We start from the raw sequence: 19,429 nt of genomic DNA on the forward strand, positions 1-19,429 counted from the left end.
TGTGCATAACCACCCCTGAACCATTGGTGCGCGGTGACGATGCAAGTATGTCTGTATTTATGTGTGTCGTATGTGTGATTACGAATGCCCTACGTAAGGGAGCATATTATTAAATAATTCCAGTACAATTTTATCCTTGCGAGAAAAATCTTTCGACGTTACGCAGCAATTTTCATAAATACATATCTGGGTCATACATATCAAATTAGACATGAAAATGTAACAGATGGAGATACTTGTTTTGCGACAACATTTACTTTATTTTATAAGAGAGATGTTTTCCTTGTAACGATAAAATTGTATTAGAAAAATCTGTCGTCGGCTCACAATTGCCAGAAAGAAATGAGAAATCAATAATACCGTTTTTATTTCGAGTCTCGTGAGAATTCACAATGCCCCTCTCTTTACTTTTCTACAAAAGAGAGGAACAAGGAGAAAGAATTTCTCGCCACTCGTTTCGATCTGCGAGCATCGCGTAGCGGCGCAGGTCAATTAGCAAATGCTCTTGCTCGCTCAATTCTAATTGGAGAGGTATATATAATTACTACTGTACTGTTCGACGTGTGATACGAGACACGGTGACTTCAGCAATCAAAGATGCTCTAACTATGTTCATCAACTCCAATCTAAATCGTTACTCAACTTGCTGTCGAACGGCGCACAAGAAAGATCTCGCCGCACAAAAAGACACTACGAGAACACACTACGCTCTCGAAGAATAGAACGAAAAAAAAGGGAAATAAAGAGGAGAAACCAGAAAAAACGTGATTACCACGTAACCTAACGAAAGGTAAGCAACTGACGAAACATGCCCAAAAATTAATTACGGCATTCATGAAACGTATGTCGATGATTGGATATATTGAATGAGTATATGCATGTCCTGGCGACGAACCAAGATCTAAAATCGATATAGCGATAACGGACAAACTGATAACAACCAAGGAGGAGTAAAAACGAAATATGTATGTACAATACGACATACTTGGTACACGCTCGACTGCGAAGTCAGGCATCGGAGGGGGGGAGGATCAACGAAAATCATAACTGCTCGATCATTTGCGGCCGCAGCTATAATACTTGACTTACTCACGCGACTCCGACTACTCAGGGTAGGTGACGGAGCCTTAACACGAGCACACACAACGAAAAATGAGACGAAAAGTAAATTTTGAAAAAAGCCAATCCGGTGCGAAGGTAACTCAAAACAGAGGAGGAAACAAACGAGGCACGCATGTGAGTGATAAAACTATGATGAAAGAGAAATAAGAAAACGACAACGGTTGGTTTAAAATCAATAATATATAATCCAGGGAAGCATCTATTTCGTAAAACATGCCCAAAAATATGTTTACGGCACACACAACAAATGTATGAAAGATAGATAGATAGATAGATAGATAGATAGAGAGAGAGACAGAAAGTTCTGCGTCTAATTCCGGGCGCGCGAGAGTTCGTCGCGATATACAAAATAGCTGGCAGTTACTGTTAATATACCTATTGAATCGCAGCGCAGAAAACAAACCCGTGACTTAAGGTAACGACGTTAACGGTTTGCGGCTTAATACGCCTGTGTGGTACGGAATTAATGTTAATGCGTTTCTTGCTAGGCCCGCGAATTTCCCGACGAGAGAAGCGATTATCGGCGGACAACATTATAGTGTGTGTGTATAATTATTATAGCCGGTGACATATCTGTATTGAGGCTCGTGTGTGCGTGGCGGCAACGTTGATGAGGAAAGTTCGCGGAAAACAAGCGGAGTAACGCGAATGACGAAACGTTTTGCTGCATCCCTTTCCCGGGCTATACATTGAACCAAGATCCTAACGAGTAAACTCTCCGGAATTAATCCTCCGAAATGTCACTAACGTCACAGTTCGGTGTGTGAAATTTGTATAGTATTCATGAGAACATCGCTTGAATATACGTTCTCAAAATCGACAGAGTCTAGCTTAATAAGAATATTTATTACACTGATTGTGAGAGCATCAGGCAAAGAAATCGCATAAGAATTTATGCTATAAAATAGACAATTTTCAAGATTATAGTAGAACTTGATTCAAATATCGTGCAAAAATTATTAATATTTATTATATTAAGTTATACGGTATGCTGTAATGTCACGCGAAAAAAGGGCGAGAGAAATAAATAGAGAATACTAGTTGGAGAAAATTATAAAAAAGTACTTTCGTATGAAAAGTGTATGCTCCCTTAAAAAATTCCAACTGGACTACAGATTTGCCCGCAACTTCGGATTATGCATTAGCATTATTTCTTGTTAATATATTCGCGCAGAATCGAATTGGCGCGTGTTTAAGCGAGATAAGCCGGGGGAATATTTGCGTGACACGGGCGTACAGGACTCTCGTATACTGAATTTACAATAAAATGTACTATCTTGCGCAGACAGCGCGTGACCGTTGCATCTGGCACCTCTTGTGCAGCATGTACGTATGTAATTAGCCAATTCGTTCTCGTCGGAAGTCCATGTGTCTTTGCGAGACCGCCGTTAAAAGCGGTACGTCAAGCGCAAACTACTCATTACTAACGTTTTTTCGACACGGCTTTTGGTATGTCCGCTACGAAAAAGACGCAATTGCGCCGGTCAGCTATATTTTTCCTCTCACATACTATCGCACGATTTCCGTCATGACTTGTTCGCGATATTTCTTGCAAAGTTACGTATTTTGAAATTTAGGATGAGACCCAGGATGAGACATAAACGTATTTTCTTCAATCTGTATGAAGTAATGAATGTGATACGTAATATATAAAACACAATACATAGAACAACAATATAATACATAGAATAATACGTATATCTAAAAAATTGATCATAGAAGTTTTAACACTAATTAGATAATACAGAGTATCTTTCTTTTGACTTTAAGTTGATACAATCGACTTATGTAACGACGATTTGTAAAACTGTTATCATCCCGTTCATACGAGTTAACAATGATCTTCACGCAACAGTAGGCGAATAATTAATATTTAACAGTAACCCGGGTCTACTTGTGTCGATTACTATGCAACAATAGGACCTCGCGCTTTGTTCGCGGAGAATTGTACTTTAGTGATAAAGGCGCCGAGAGGAATACTCGATGCGGCTGTGTTCCTCGGCTCTCGTACCGTTTCTTATATTCTCGCGAATTGCGAGGCATGATCTGCGGATGAAAAGCGGCCTTTGGTCGCGTCGTTTATTCAATTTAGTGTACACGAGGAAGACGCCTTACTGGCGTTGCGGTAGAAAGAAATTAAATCTCGCTGCGGAATCAATTAAACGACTCGCGGAAGAATGAAAGTAGCTTCGTACCTGCGCGTGTTGAGATGCAGCAAAATGTTTCAAGAACATAATCCGCTCGAAGGCGGAGCTGACGTAATCGCATTGTTCGCAAGTGCGTTCGCGTTCGAGCCGAACAAAATAAAACGTCAAATGCTAACGAGGCCGTTATCTCGCGAACGGTCATATATATCGTGCACCGCGCCTATATATATGCATATATTGTGTGTCCTAGCCCGTGTGAATGCGTCTCGCGTGTGTTTGTACAAATGCAAAGACGTATTTATATACTCGAACGAGAATGGTTCCGAACCTGAAGCGATGGTTCCTACGTAATGTTTCCCAGAAGGCTAGAACTTGCAAAGTGCAATTTAGCACCTATCTCGAAGAGTACAACAAAATATTTTGACCGTTGTTGGTACTCGCAGTAGTAACAATCAATATAAGAAATCTAGTTGCTTTCAGAAATTATCTTTGCTAATTTTTGCGAAGCTAGATGTTGTAACTTTTCTTAGATAACTTAAATTGAGATACCTCACTATTTGAACTTTGTTTTATGTTACTTGCTAATCTGAGTCCCCAAGTTTCTCGATCCGCCAAGAACCATCGCTCTAATGACCACGTCCTGCGCCGAAGATCCTCCAACATTCCCCGCGATCCTTGCGATCGCGCAGACATGTCTCCCTGTACACTCGACAATACGATCGTGCCTTCCACGAGGTCAATCTTATATGCGAACATAAGTGTGTAATGCTTGCGAGCGAGCGAGCGAGCGAGTATAGTTGGCGCGCGTCGCCTCTGCGAATAGTGTGTTGGTGTGTGTGTGTTGAGTGTGTTGAAATGCGGTGTAATGTGGATTCGTACACAATATCAATTAACGTGCACAAGAACAATACTGCCACGAGATTGCGTGCAGGGCGGGTTCGTGCAGAGAGCCGCACGGAGCATTGACAGTGTGACAGACCTGGCTTTAATAGACACAACTTTAGCCCCGACGGCCATGTTCTCTTTAATGTAGATCGGGCCATACACTACGTGGTCCCATACGGGCGGATTATTCGCACGGTCCACAACGTCAATCTGAACCTCCACCGTTCGCGACAAGGGTGGGTAGCCCCTGTCTTTGGCCATCGCCTCCAGCTTGTACGTCTCGCGCTACGGCCAGACCGCGTGTATCAACAAACGGGAACAAAAAACAACGGCGTTAGTGTCAAGGCGCCAAGGCTCGTGGCAAAAAGGGAGAGTACATGGTACATGTTGCTCCCCGTTGTTCTTTTTTTTGGTTTTGTTTTTGAGAGAGGCGGGAAGAAGCTTCTCTCTCCCTTGTCATCCGCTGGGCAGTCACTCGCGACGCCCTGCCATCTCGGCCATCCGCCAACCGCCTGGAACGTTTGGCGCGAGCGCGAGCTCGCATTATGCACGCACCCTCGTGCACGAAAATTTGCACGTACGGTGAGAATTATTATAGCAAAAGCGCCCGCGCACGATTGCGATGCGTGGTTTCTCGAACAGTACGAGCTCCGGATGACGAGCGGCGTGTGATGGACGATCGACGATCCGCAACCCTGTATTTTCTGCGCGTGAATATCGCAAAGAGGCACACAGCAGGTTCTCTCGCTACATCCTTGCCTAAACTAATATTGAGCACGCTAGAAACGCCTGTAGAGAGGGCACGTTCACCGCTCCGCTTTCCCGCATTTTGCACAATTATTGGTTGTTATTGCGTATATATATTCGCTATATGATCCGCGCGCGGCTATCGCTGCGTCTTCGGAGTCTTTGAAGAAGCGTGGGTTCCTCTTTGCTCGTATTTGCCGAGAGAGAACGAGAGACTGTTCGACTGTCAAATGGAGTAAGTTTAGAATTATGGAATAGATTTTAATAGAATAGTAAGAGAGTTCTGTAGATTGATATCGTTTGAAATTTGTAACAATTCTGCAATTATCTGTTATAAACTTAGTTAGAAAACAAGTCAGACGATCTGATTACGTAGTGTTCTAAGATGAATTCGAAGATAAAAGTCCCTCTACCGCAATATCCATGTTACTGCTAATAAATTGCATGTGGAAATATAATATATAAACTAATATATTTTCTCAGGAAGTTTTATAAATTTTTCATTTTACAACAAAATGCTAAATCAGAGCAACAATATCAGAGCAATGAATTTTAAAGCTACAGTTATCGCTTACGTTTAGGGCCAAAGCACATATGACAGTCGTAGTCGTGGACGTAAGTAACGCACAAGCTTTGGCGTATCCTGATCTGTCAGGTCGGGGTCTACGACCGTCGTATATCGCTACGCCATGTTATGTGCTTTGGCCCTTATTTACAATATTTAAAACTTACTTCACTTGAAAATCAAAAGACTCGGATCGTATCCGAATGATATCTGGTCGATTGAACCCTCGCTGTCTCCAAATATCGTCCAAGAGCGATCGCCGCGGCTCGCTACAGTACATATTGGGAAAAGATAGTGGTAGCAGTATAGTAATAGTAGTTGTTGTAGTAATAGGAGAAGGAGTGTCCGCCAATCAGCGATCTACCGCGCCGCGCTTAACCATAAGTGCTTCCGCAACCAAAAAGGAGGAAAAAAATGTGGTATATATCGTGTACCCGGTTGTGTCTAAAAAGAAAAGTGTATATAGATGTACGAGAAAATGGACAAAATAAAGATCGAATGTTGTGATAGAATCAGAAACGGAATAGAACAGAGGAATAAAAAGAGAGAACCCAGAGTATGTCGGAAAGTAAATACAAGTGCATAAAGGGAATCGATGGGACAGAAAGACAAATAGAATACGTGAGTAATTGAATGGGGAAATAAGCAAAAAGGGGGAGCGAGACAGAATAAGGGGGTTGATCAACACATAGAGAAAAAGAGAGAGAGAAAGAGAAAGAGAAAGAGAGACAGAAGGGACAGCACTGCATGGCACGGCACGGCATGTCACGTGTCTTGTCTCGGTCATGTCGTGGCATACAAACCTGGCTTTCACCGACGTCACTACAGTACCCACTGTGACATTTTCTTTGATGTGAGTGGGGCCGTATACATTCAGATCCCACACAGGTGGTTTATTGTTTCTGTCTACGACGTCTAACTCAACGTCCACGTCTGCGGACAAGACTGGCATCCCTCTGTCGGAGGCCCGTACTCGCAGGCGATAGCTGTCACGCTAGTGGCAAAACATTGGGCCGTCAACTTATAGGACATTTTCTTTCGGGATTTTATAGTTGGCGGTTTTTTTTTTGCGATTGTTTTCCGTTTCATCACTCTTTTTACTTTTCTTTTCTTTCGTTTTTGTTTTTTGTTTTGTTTCTATTTCGTCTTTTCCGTTTGGAGTTTACGAAAGAGCTAAAGCGTCACTCGGCGTCGAGCGCGTTCCACATAAGAAAGTACCCTCGAACGGTTTTTCTGCTTTTTATTCGCGAAATTGAAACGGAAGAAGAAGAGAGAAAGAGACGAACAGATAGAAAAGATAGACGGAAAAACAGAGAGATAAAGGACCGTGCAGTCTCGTAGGTATCCTGGACATAGGACGACTCCGTTGCGTGTTACCTCGGTGATAGATTCACTGTCTAACGTAAAAATCCATTAACTTTCCTAATAATTTTTGCCCAATTTAATACAAGTGCATCGTTCGCATAAGAACAAGATTTATTGCAATGAACTCAAACATGCTGTGAGGTGAGTATACTTTCGTGAGTAGTTTCGTGATTGCAACATACAGTGGCATGATGATGATGGATGATGATGATGATGAGAATCATGACGATGATGATGGTGATGCTGATCGTGATTAAGACGGTAATTACGATGGAGATACTACATCGCCGACTTCTGCTGATTAACAAAGTAATGATAACATTGATACAAACATGTGCATTCGGTAATCGATTTTAATGAAATAAGTAGATTACGAAATTTATGGACAAATGTAGACGATGTAGCTGCGATACACCTACCTGTCGAATGCATACGCTTGTATATTTGAGCTCATTGCTATTATTGATTGTATTAGTTGATTAATGCAAACAGATACCTTTGCCGGTGCGTTATTTGATTTTATGTCAACAAAAGTATTCGATAATTTCGTAAAATTATTTGGCAAATAGTAAGTTAAGAAAAATCTTTCTTCTAACGGAAGAAAAGTGCGTCTTTAAAGATCGTTCATTGAATACGTTGATTGCATTAGATAAATGCTGTGCTTATCTTTGCTCATCCGAGATAACACGAAAGCGGATATATACTAGATGTTCTAGAATTGTTCCTTTCATCTATAGATTCTTCGATCAATTTGCGGTTATTTCTTTGTGTCTGTATCAAATGCGTTATAAATTTTCGACGTGTCTTATTATTCTAAATTCTAAGACTATGTTAAGACAAAAGTTTGGAATACTAGAAGGTTCACATTTGCGCATCTTTTACAGTATAATAATAATACTAATTTATGAATGTCATTTTGTCTTCTGTATATTACAAAGTCTTATTAAAATGTCTAGCAGCATCAAAGAATCTATGTTTAAAAAGTAACAGGTACTGTACTTTTAACACTTCTAAACTATCTAGTATACTATAGTGTAACAGCGGGTGAATAGTAATAAAAGATAAATTTTAAAATTATAATTAAAAATTATATTGAAAACTTATGTACCGTGAAAAATACAGTAAACGAAGATATACGTGTCTAGAAAAGTTAATAGAATTAAGTTGAATCGAACAACTGAGTGAATAAAGTCTTAATTTTCGAAACTTAATTTTTTATGCTTTAATGTAACATTCTCTGAGATTCTATCCACCCGCTGGTCTTAGGGTAAATATCGACATCGCGATTTATGTTAATAAAAGCGCCATATCATGTCAGTCCATCCTTTGTTCCCAAGTGAACATTTGTCTACGAACGTTTGTCTATAAGAGATCTTGCTATCTCATAAAATTCTAGTAACGAAAATTACCGGCTCTCTTCCTGGAACATTAAAAGTAATTATTGAAGCTGTTCCAGTAAAATAGAACCAGATCCCTGTTCAACATTCGATATCCAACGGACGGTTTAATCAAATGCATACACGTAAAACACTTTAATTATGATTTTGTTAAATATTTGAATTTCTGTGATATTATGTAATTTTACTTTAATTGAAGATCAATGTATTCAAATTAAAACTAATTAAATTAAGGTGTCAATTTCTATTTTAACATAAAATAAAATATAAAAGAAAATAAAATATTTGTAAAGATAAAATTTTTTATAATCTGATATATAAAGAAGAATTTAACGTAGAGTGAGATATCCGTTATTTATATTAATATTTGAAACGTCCGTTGGATATTCAGCACCGCGGACAAATTGACAGGTCACTGGTGGCGCAATATCGGCACAATAAAGGCATCCTTCACCTACGGATACATACGAGACCGGGATGAAAGAGCGAAAATAGACAGCGCGGTAACACGTGTGTATGTACATAAAAAATACATCGCGCGTGATATAAAATTTCGAACAGAAATGCTCGAGAAGAAACGATTAGATGTAGAAATATTTTGGTAGAAATTGAGCAACAAGAAGAGAATAGAGCAGAATAGATAGACAGAACGAGAGAGAGAGAAAGAGAGAGAGCAAGAGAGAAAGATAGAGTGACGTCTCCGAGTGACAACGAGTAACAATAACAGAGGCGAAAAATCATCGAAACGATATAATGTTGAATAATCGAACGGAAAGGCGCTCTAGTATTAGCAACGAATATTTATACTTTTCTTTTGCGCTGGTATAACAATGGTCACATCATGATGTATCTCGATGCAAGGTGTGAAACACAAGAATATAGATCCTACTTACTGGAAAACAGCCCTTTTTTTTGTCATCATCAAATCCGAAGAAAGTAAATGGTGCAATGAACACAAACATAAACAATAAGAAGTTCAAATTAGTCTCTTTACGAAATCAACCAATGCAGGCATTTTTCATGCAAGCGAGAATGCGATAAAGAGGCATCGGGAGACGGGGGGGAGGGAGGGAAGAGAAAGAGGGGACACAGAGAGAGAGGTTGGTGAACAGAGGGTGAACTGAAGGAGGGCTCGGGGGAGAAGAGATTGAGACGGGGAGATAAAAAAAAACTATGACGACCCCTCGTCTGATTCGTTTTTTTTTTTCGTTTTAACGACACTCAAAAACCGATGGACGTTATTTTCTGATATATCGTCGTGATAGTTTAATCCGCACGTTTACGGCTTTCCTTTCATTCCGTGATTACTTCCGTTCACTTTCAATTTCTTCCCGTTTTTCACGACAGTGGTATGCCGCCCCAATCACAGAAGAAAAAATGTCACATCACGGACAGTTCTCTTATGATCTATACATATGTATATACACATATTTATACATTAGTCGCTCTCAATCAAAAATGCTTTTCGTGTTCTTTTCCTTTTCTTTGTCAGTCACGTCGTGGTACACCGGGGAGAGTGGGATGAAAATCGGGAAACGTCAGAGAAAAAGTATGTTAGAGAAAGTGAAAAAAGAAATAGGAAAACAAAGAAAGATATGAAATATTGTAACTAAAAGAAATAGTAATAAATAAAAAACGCAGAGAAAGAGAGGCTTTGTCTTACGTACAAATCAAACGAAATATGAATAGATAGATAGAGAAACTTGTCGGGAAAGTAATCAACGCAGCTAATTCAGTAAATATCCAAGCAGGTGTACTCAGAAAAAGTAATTACCGACATGTCAATAAAACGCAAAATGCAACAAACGAAAGATACTTTTTGAAAAGGAAAAAAAAAAAGGTTCAGAAATTAGAGATAGATGTAGGAAAAGATAGAGATAAAGATAACGAGAGAAGTAAAGGGCGGTGGATGGATGTAGGAGCGAGAGCGAGATCCGTTCCTGTAAAGGAATCAAAAACACATTCATATAAAATATGCAAGCATTGTCAAAAATTGTTTATGTCTGATGCACCACAAAATGCGTAGAGGTTGAAGTACACCGTACGTGGGGCTCAAAAAATGTTGTTCCCACCTGCTCCTGGAAGTTCAAAAAACATCACTTCCCTTTTTAAAAACATTCACAATTAATAATGTTAGTTGATTAATTAAAGATCATTAGTTTCCTCCGAACGTTTCCATCTCTTTTTGTCATGTCTCTTATTATCATTTGGCTTTTGCATCTTTCCTTTCCATTTTTTTCCCGTTTCTCCACCAACGCGTAACACGTACAAAAATCACACACATCCTTTTCTTGGCTACTTTTGGGGAAAAGTATGAAAAGTGCACACGTTCGCGTTCGGTCGGCCGTGCACACGCACGTACGGGCCGAGCCGCGGGCGTTTCTTTTTTTTTTAGTCTGCAAAATCACGCGCGTCGGCATTTTGCAACTCGTCAAATTTGATCGAAAATCATGAATCGCGACACAATTCCGTAAAAACGCGGCGAAACGAACAACGAACAAAGGAAATCAAGTGAAGAGAAAAAGAAGGACGGGAAAGAAAAATTACACGCGCGCGTTTTTTTTTTTTTAATTCTTTTCTTTTTCTTTTCGACCGCTCATAACGTAACTTATTGACGACCGATTTTCGACGTAAAAGTGAATGAAAAAACTGGACAAGAGGCTTCGTTTGGAATCATTTAAAAAGGTACTCGCGCCGCGAGTATGTTCTCAATAGAGAGAATGAGAGAGACAGAGAGAGAGTGTTTTGTTGCAAAAATAGCCCGAACGGTCGATCGATTCAGGTACATGAAGCGTTTGAGGAAATCAGGCATAGCTAAGTATTTACCATAGTGAACACATTGTGCATATCAATGGGAATTAAAAAGTTCTATACATGTGCCGTAAAAAGGAAACTCATTTCGTTGCATATTAGTGATGAGAGAAATAATTGCCGACCAAAACGTATATTAGTATACAAGTTTATCCGCTCAGCAACAAAACGGATTCGTGTTAAATATAACGTAAGTCAACGCAAACGTACAATATATCGGCAGAAGGTGTACACTCAAGTTTTATATTTATACGAGATCATGTACATATATATGTATATATGTATATTTGCATATATATATACGTATATATATATAAATAGATATAATATACTACGTATATAGCCTACACATTCCTGGGACACGCGACACTTGTTCGGGACGAGTAGAATCCGCAGGATCTCATTCTTGAAAATGACGCGAATAATATTAAATACAGTTTACATATAGTTAACTGACGCAACAAAGATTATTTGCACGCGGTGTTAACATCGCGGAACGCTTACATTGCTGAGACTTTCGTTTCTCCGAGGTATATCGAAGTGTATATCTGAGAGCAAAAGAAGCTGGCAAGCCGCAAAGAAAAATTGCAAGCCTCGCCCACGAAAAAGTGGGTGTGTTCCAGGAAAACGATGCTGTCCATACTGCTAAAGAGAGACGATATGTAGATATCAGCGATTTAATATGGATACTTACGTCTAGGGGCTTCTTTAACACGATCCAACCAGACTCTGGCTGGATCTCAAAGTACTCCAGATTTTGCTCGTTGTTGGGTGAGCTCAGCGAGTATACGATCGCGCCATTGTTGTCAGCATCCTCGTCGGATGCCGACACTCTTAATATGTTTGTACCAATGCTCGCGTCCTGCTTCACGTTTTCCACATATCTCTGCGAAAGGACAAAAAATGTTCGATATACGTCAATTTGATATTCTTGGAGATATCGTGAAATATTTAATTACATCCGCTTTGTGTAAAAATACAAGACATAATTACAAGATCGAAAGCCATAAAGTATTATTCAGTTTTAATATTTCAATTAATTAAACAACCCATTTCTCTCGAATCATTATTCTTTAATTTTTAGTTTTATTTTAGCAAAACTTTATCCTATGTGTATGTGTAGCGGCTAAATGGCTAAAAAATGTAGTAAAGTGATAACTCAAATTCTTATCAAATATACATAACATGTAACGGGTTTAAGGTAGAAGTGGGTTTAGTTTATAATTTACAAGATCCACTTTAGATATAGCTTCGTGTTTCCGACTTAATAAATTATGGACTTGTGTTTTCCACTTGCTACAAACTCTCCGTATGCTATTAAATCGATGGAGGGTAGAATGTATTTTGATCGAATAAAACTAGCCCAAAGTTACATCGCGAATATATTCTTGAGTTAGGTACATGCACCGAAGCGTAACGCGTCGATGGTGCTTTCGTCACGCACAATCTTACTTCCGGACATCTGCTATCGCGTCTCTAACCCGTATGGTTTCCTTAAATACTTGCCCACGGGGTTGAGTGTACCCACCTGTCGGTCAAACAACGGCGGGTTGTCGTTCACGTCCGTTATTTCGACGGTAAATGAGCAAACACCTTCCAGCGAGGGCTCACCCTGATCCGTCGCCTTAACAGTGACGGATACAAATTTTCCGTCATCGCCCTCGCGATCGAACACCTGGAAACACAGCCGTGTCCGTTACTAGATGCAAATACATTAATATGAAATCTTAATATCTACAATATCTGTGAGTAGTTTGCAATTATGAATTTTTCTTAATTGCCACGACGTATCGAAAACTATAGGAAAAATTTCTTTTATTGAAAACAATGATAAACTATGCAGTTAAATCAACAACTGATCAAGTTTTATTAGACTTTAGAAGGAATACAAAATTTATTCCAGAATTTGCTGTTTACATTTAATATAATTAACAAAATATGTGTATTTTTATACTGTTTTTGATTAACGAGATTGACATAAAAAGTGAAGAGTAATAGAATCATATAAAAAAATGACATAGATATATTATTTCATTAATATCTTATTGTTAGAAATCTTTATGGACTCACGGCACGAACAATAATTAGAGTGTTAAGTGCCTTGCATGCTTATCGTTCGGTCTACGATACGTGTAATAAAAGATAAAAGAGTAGAAGCTAGAGCTAGAAATTGTTAGATATTTTTTAATACGTTTAAAATATTAAATGTACTCTCCAACGCGAATTGCATTCGTATTATCTTTTAAAGCTGATACATTCGGATATAGTCAACGCAATATTTATGGCTTTATCAAACATGAAAAAGTTTAGAAATGAACTTATATGTTTTACATAACTGTATTAAAATAAAAATGTAACAATCAAAATTAAAATATAAAATACGTCACAAAGTAATATTAAATATTAAAAAATATTAAAATATTTTTATCAGTAATATACTATTAAAATAAACGATCATTAATTGAAGTACCTTATTGGTCAAGACCTGACCGGTTTCCTCGTCAACGGTAAACTTCGTGCCCTTCTGATTAGGCTGTTGTACGATCGAATACTTGACTTGCCCGTTGACACCTTTGTCCTCGTCGGTCGCCTGTACCTTAATAACCGTGCTGCCGTTCGGCGCGCCCTCCTCCACTTTCGGGATATAACTCGAACAATCCTTGAAGACCGGCTTATTGTCGTTCACGTCGGTTATGAAAACCACGACAACCGCGGTGCTGGTGTGAATGGTTTTATCGCCATTCGGACAGCACGCGCCGTCGTCCAACGCGGTGACGTTCAGCTCGTATTTGTCCCGATCTAAGGAGATTTCCTTCCCGTGAAGACGAATCACACCCGTGATCTCCTCAATCACGAACTGTCCCGACGTGGTGTTCCCGCCGACGAATCGAAATCGCACGTTATCGCCGTCCTTGTCGGAGGCCACCACGGTGGTGACCAGGGTGTTCGGCCCGGCGTTCTCGTCGACGTTAGGCGTGTAAACCTGCTGGGAAAACTTCGGCTCCTCGTCGTTTTTATTCTTCGTGTATATCCGTACTGTCGCCGTGCCGGTTTTCGACGGCTCGCCTAAAAAGCAAAACTTGTTTAATTATTTATTTAATATTTTGACGGAAACATTTTAATTAAATTGATAATTAACAATGCGACGTTTGCATCAGAAAGCGTAACCGTAAGATACACGATTTTTTCAATCTGCTTAAACGACATGTATTGATTTAAATTTAAACGTTACGAGTCGCACTGTAGTGACTTAAATTATTGAATTCGGGTTGGGATACGCATATCAAGGAATATTTACTGCAACGTCAAATTTTCCAGATATGAAATATATACTCATGGACGCGCAATAAATAAAAGCGCACGTGTTACTCATGCCAATTCGGTTCTCTTTATTTCCAATTAAGCCGCGACTTGTTTGAAAACCATCCCGCATTCGCGCGCCGTATACGTGCAAATAACGCAAATTCGCATCTACGGATGCGAGCTTTATTCCGTGCGACGCGAGACGGGGATTCGGGGCTCGTTTGAAAACCAAATCCGTGAGATTTAGCCGCTCGGGCTGATCCTCGGCTTGCTGACAGAACGTTAAAAGCGGCCGATTTCTGCTCTCTACGTGACCAAATCACTGAGTAAGCATCGACTTTGCGACATTTGAATTTCTTAAAAGCAGGCATTGAGGAACTTTAGCGATCACCCATCGGATTCGATTAATCGCGATGGAAAATTAGCATTGAGATGATTTTATTAACGCAAAAAAATATATTCTTCGATAATTCGAGCCACATTGTGTGCTCTAATCCAAGTATATAATTTGTTATTCTTTTTTTCTGATAATAAGTGACTTACCCTTATCTTTAGCAGTAACGATGAATTCGTAGTAGGCATTATTGTTGTCCGCATCGAGCTGCTTATTATTGACAATAATACCATTGGAGTCTACGCTGAAGTGATCATCGGACACTAAATACTCTATTTCCGCGTTTGCGCCTGAGTCAGCGTCAGTTGCCTTGACTTTCAGTATATTCGTGCCCAACGGGATATCCTCGTCAACGTTGTGAGCTTGATAATCCGGTAGCTCGAATTTGGGGGCATTATCGTTTACGTCCGACACCCGAATCGTTAGCTAGAAATTAAGTAAAAAATTAAAACATTTTGTTCCGAATAAATGTTCAACAAGTAAGAAGAAGATACGCGCTCGTGCGCAGATTTTAGCGTGTGCTACATTTTCCGCGAGGGAAGGAATTATTATTCCTCGCGGAAGCAACAAAGTTCGGGAAACATAAATTCTAGTTACCTCGACCGATGTCGAGAAGCCGCCAGAGTCCTCCGTGGCCGTTACTATCAGAGAATAGATATGGGGCTGCCGCAGATCCTCGAAATCCAGTTCTTTCGCGAGTTTCACAATTCCGGAAGTCGGACCGATGTTGAACGTACCCGCGGCTCCTTGACCTTGCGCCTTCAGCGTGTAGCGTATCTCTCGATCGGCGAACGACTTGGCTTTCACCGATATTATGCTGAAAAGTTTGACACTCGCATGAACATCCCGTGGACTTGACAGCTCAGGAATAAGCAAAGGTATATATGTATACTATACGGTGTAGGAGTACATTTTGGAGAAATCTCGATTATTTGTCACGCGAACGAGCAACTTGGTCGAATTTAGATTGAACTTCGAAAAGTCAACTAACCCTCGAAGACAAACAGTTCTGACAGTAAAATGAACCAAAGTCAAACAATTACAATATTCAAATGTAAGCAGTCTTAAACAAATAATGCCGTTGAGAGCAAATAAAAGAATGTTAACAAGCTGAACATAGAAAAACAAACCTGCTGTATATGGCTTTTGTAAATGTATGGCCAATTAAAAAAAAAATTATTAAAGATCTTTTACATTTTTATATAGTTCTTATAATATTTTTAAATATATTTTTATAAAAAGAAAGAGCTACCACGAAAGACAGCTATATAATTTACGACAGACAACAATTTACATTAGAAGCAGCAAAGTTAAGGAAAAACTATTTTTTAGACTTAACAATATTCCAGACGTTCAAACTTATCTAACCAAAAGTTGCTAAAATTATTTATACTCGTGCAGAACCGCCACGGAAAAAAAAGTTCAGGCCGCTCTTTTAATAAAATACAAACTGAAAGGGTTAATTGGCCGGTTGGAATAGAACTTGCGAACTAACTCGGAGTCTTTCTTCTGGTTTTCCGGTATCTCGGCCTCGTACGCCGTCATATAGAACTGCGGTGCGCGTTTTCCACCGACGATCGATAGTCTCTCCTCAGGAGTCGACTGGAAACGCCTCTCGTCGATACGGCCGTTCTGATCCTCGGCTTTCACGTAAAGGACGTACTCCATATCCAACTGGAAGAGGTCGGTACCTCGAGTACGCACTACGCCTGATCTCTCGTCAACCTCAAAGCGACCGCCAGCTGCGTACATAGTAATTAAGTTAATTAATTAATTAAAGGAGTTAGTAAGATACGTTATCTCTCTGTTGGTTTTATCAACGAAAATCTCGCAATAGATTACCAGTGTTAATTACATGGTAATTATACTGCAATTTCTCTAATTTTTGTTTACTACTTAAGAACAGAATTAAAATGAGAATTAAATTTCGATTAAAATATGCAGTAACTAAATCGTATGTTTAAAAGTTTCACAAAAGTTGGAAATCACCGAGAATCAAAAACAAAATAAATTTCAATTGTAAATTTAATTATATATTAAAGTTATTATTATTAGTTATTTGCGAATTTAATACACCGGGCGCATCGCATTAATAACGCGGAATGAATTTATATTTCATACATTATGCCGCAAAATAAAAAAGAATTGTTTATGATATTATATCGAAGCGCGATTATTGTGGGAAAGCATTCGGCGTAATGGCGTCATTACTATATAATCCTGTAAATTGCAGATACTAGGTCGCCGTTGCAATCATCAGATGCATTTTCGATGAGAATAATGCATGATTTTACGCCGATGCGATGCATATAGATTAATAATTAGGCCGTACGCCTGTGATATCGTTCAACGTGTTTCTATGTGGCGTTTGTTAAATTCAACATATATATTTATCTTATAATTAATGGAATTTTGACTGTTAAATTGACAGAGTATTCTCCCGTTTAATGAAAAATTTATTGCTGAATTCTCGATTGATGTTTTACTTATACAAACGAGACAATTAGTCTTTCTAATTGGTAGTAATGTAGCATTTGTCAAGAGCAAGCTCTCATACATTTTCCTACCGATAAAAATTAATTTTTTCTATCAATTATTTTTTTGCGATATGTAAATATTTTTGCAAAAGGTTAATTGATTAAACTGTATTATCATCGCAAACGAGCTCTATAATAATATGTTGCATTTATAAGTATAAAATTAATAATTAATACATGTACATCTGTAAAGCAAACGGCATTAAATACGAACATGGATATGAAATCGGAAAGAAAAGATATTTTATATAAAAACGTTTTTAATATTTTATATATTTACATTAAACTTTTCTTTCGTAAAAGTATCAGTTACTCGTTAAAGCAGAGATTTATTGAATTTTTTATTAATATACAATACCATGTGGATATTGAAAATTACTTCTCTTCTTTCCAGGTTTTTAAATATATATCCAAAAACAATTCTCGTAACTATCACATTATTATTGTTTAAATGGATTATTTAAATATATATATTTGGATAAAATCTTCGAGTTCCTAGACAGTTTAAGTATTCCATACGCGTTTCATTAATTTCGTTCTTTATCATATTACATATTATACACGGGACGTAAGCGATGATGCTTGAAATATCGAATCTCAATTAATCGTGATATTACGTACTTCGATCTCGCACGATGAAGTAATGGATGTTGTGGTCGGTGTCAGGATCCCTGGCTTGAAGGGTGAACACGTGAGTGTTCGGCGGTGCGTTCAGCTGAACGACCGTTTGCATCGGTAGTGGCCGATTAATGAAATACGGAGGCTCGTCATTCACATCCTTCATGTTGATGATGACGCGCTGATTGTCGGTATCTATAACGTCACATCGATTATCGCGTATACGTAATAACAGCGCCACGCGGAACACATTAACAATGTAGAGCGGCATTGCTGGTGTACGCCACTTGCGTGTCGCGAAATATTAATCGCTATTGCAACGCTATTCAAATACTGTTTTTTAATAGAACATTCCGAAGGTTAATGACCTCGAAATGAATCTGTATTTCATCGCACAATGAAAGTGAATGATATATTATTTTTTTATTGCGTTTCACGTGAGAGGTACTAAATTAGATTATACAAAAAGATATATTGTTATATGAAGAAATTTAATTGCACAAAGCTGTATTCTTTTATGCTCCTGGTATATAGTTATTTTCTTTCAAAATGAGAGAGATTCAATTAGAATTCAACAATATTTTTCTTTCAATATTCCTTTTTGTGCAAATGTACATATTCTCTGTTTTTTTTCGTACTGAAATAGCGTTTACAGCAGCGTTGATTAATAAACAAAAATTCGTTTTGCCATATCTAAAATGCTACTCGAAGCGTGAGCAATAAGAATGCGCTTCTACAGAAAGGTCTTTTGAGAGACATAAAAATGCAATATGAAAGCAATATGATATGTAGTAATGTTTGATTTATTTGTTTGATATTTAATACAAGTGGGCGATAAAGATTGTTACTTACATTGAAATCCTTTGAAAGCCGATATGATGCGAGAAAAGAGAAGAGTTATAATTATTATTAGAAATATATGCTTGCGGGAAATATATTTTCCGAGATACGACAGACATATACGGCAATAAATATTTTATATGTTAAATTACAATTACATAATATTAATTTATAATACGTAGGTGAAGAAAAACACATGAATGTCCCTAGAATTATTTTTATATTATAAATATTATAATTATGTACATGCATTATTCTCCAAATAATTAAAACTTGACAACAAAATTTTGATATTAGAAACAAGTAAAAAGCATATCTTCAAATATTTGCTGCCGTATATATTATAATCTCTGCAAAATATATTTGATACCAATGTTCTTATCCACGTCCGAAATCACCTATATGAATCGAATGATACCGCACCTTTTACAAAGCCCCAAAGATAACAGTATGAATTAAAGAAAAGCGTGAATATATGTACGTGAAAACGGGCCATGAAATGTGCCAGTTGAGACTATTTCAGGCAATACTTATCGAAAATAAAATTTTACCGTCGTAAAATGGGCACGGGACACCGGGTGGATATCGTACGCACGGCTCTTCACATGCGAAGAATACCGAAATTAATTAAACAATACCATAAATTATATCATAAAATGCAATAAAAAACGAAATTATACAAATAAATATTTTCCAAA

At 38.3% G+C, this 19,429-nt stretch overlaps 2 protein-coding genes across 2 annotated transcripts in view; both read right to left on the reverse strand.

The window, feature by feature from the left end:
- Nucleotides 1-9,818, reverse strand: part of LOC112465754 (neural-cadherin-like) — a gene marked incomplete at its 3' end in the record, with an annotated part of 22,840 nt that extends 13,022 nt beyond the window's left edge. The window contains exons 1-2 of the mRNA XM_025033476.1: nt 9,122-9,818; nt 6,270-6,460 (exon numbers count right to left, since the gene is read on the reverse strand). Coding sequence (XP_024889244.1) covers nt 6,270-6,460; nt 9,122-9,190 — 260 coding nt within the window. The remainder of the gene's footprint in view (nt 1-6,269; nt 6,461-9,121) is intronic.
- A 31-nt stretch (nt 9,819-9,849) lies between these two features.
- LOC112465752 (neural-cadherin-like) overlaps nt 9,850-19,429 on the reverse strand; it is a 49,000-nt gene continuing 39,420 nt past the window's right edge. The window contains exons 3-11 of the mRNA XM_025033474.1: nt 19,283-19,330; nt 17,895-18,086; nt 16,232-16,478; nt 15,334-15,553; nt 14,886-15,162; nt 13,510-14,105; nt 12,568-12,714; nt 11,734-11,925; nt 9,850-10,306 (exon numbers count right to left, since the gene is read on the reverse strand). Of these exons, the coding sequence (XP_024889242.1) occupies nt 10,226-10,306; nt 11,734-11,925; nt 12,568-12,714; nt 13,510-14,105; nt 14,886-15,162; nt 15,334-15,553; nt 16,232-16,478; nt 17,895-18,086; nt 19,283-19,330 (2,000 nt within the window). The 3' untranslated portion in view covers nt 9,850-10,225. The remainder of the gene's footprint in view (nt 10,307-11,733; nt 11,926-12,567; nt 12,715-13,509; nt 14,106-14,885; nt 15,163-15,333; nt 15,554-16,231; nt 16,479-17,894; nt 18,087-19,282; nt 19,331-19,429) is intronic.

The sequence above is a fragment of the Temnothorax curvispinosus genome, unplaced genomic scaffold (genome assembly GCF_003070985.1).
Source record: "Temnothorax curvispinosus isolate PA1 unplaced genomic scaffold, ASM307098v1 QBEX01015484.1, whole genome shotgun sequence".
In the NCBI taxonomy this organism is placed as follows: domain Eukaryota; kingdom Metazoa; phylum Arthropoda; class Insecta; order Hymenoptera; family Formicidae; genus Temnothorax; species Temnothorax curvispinosus.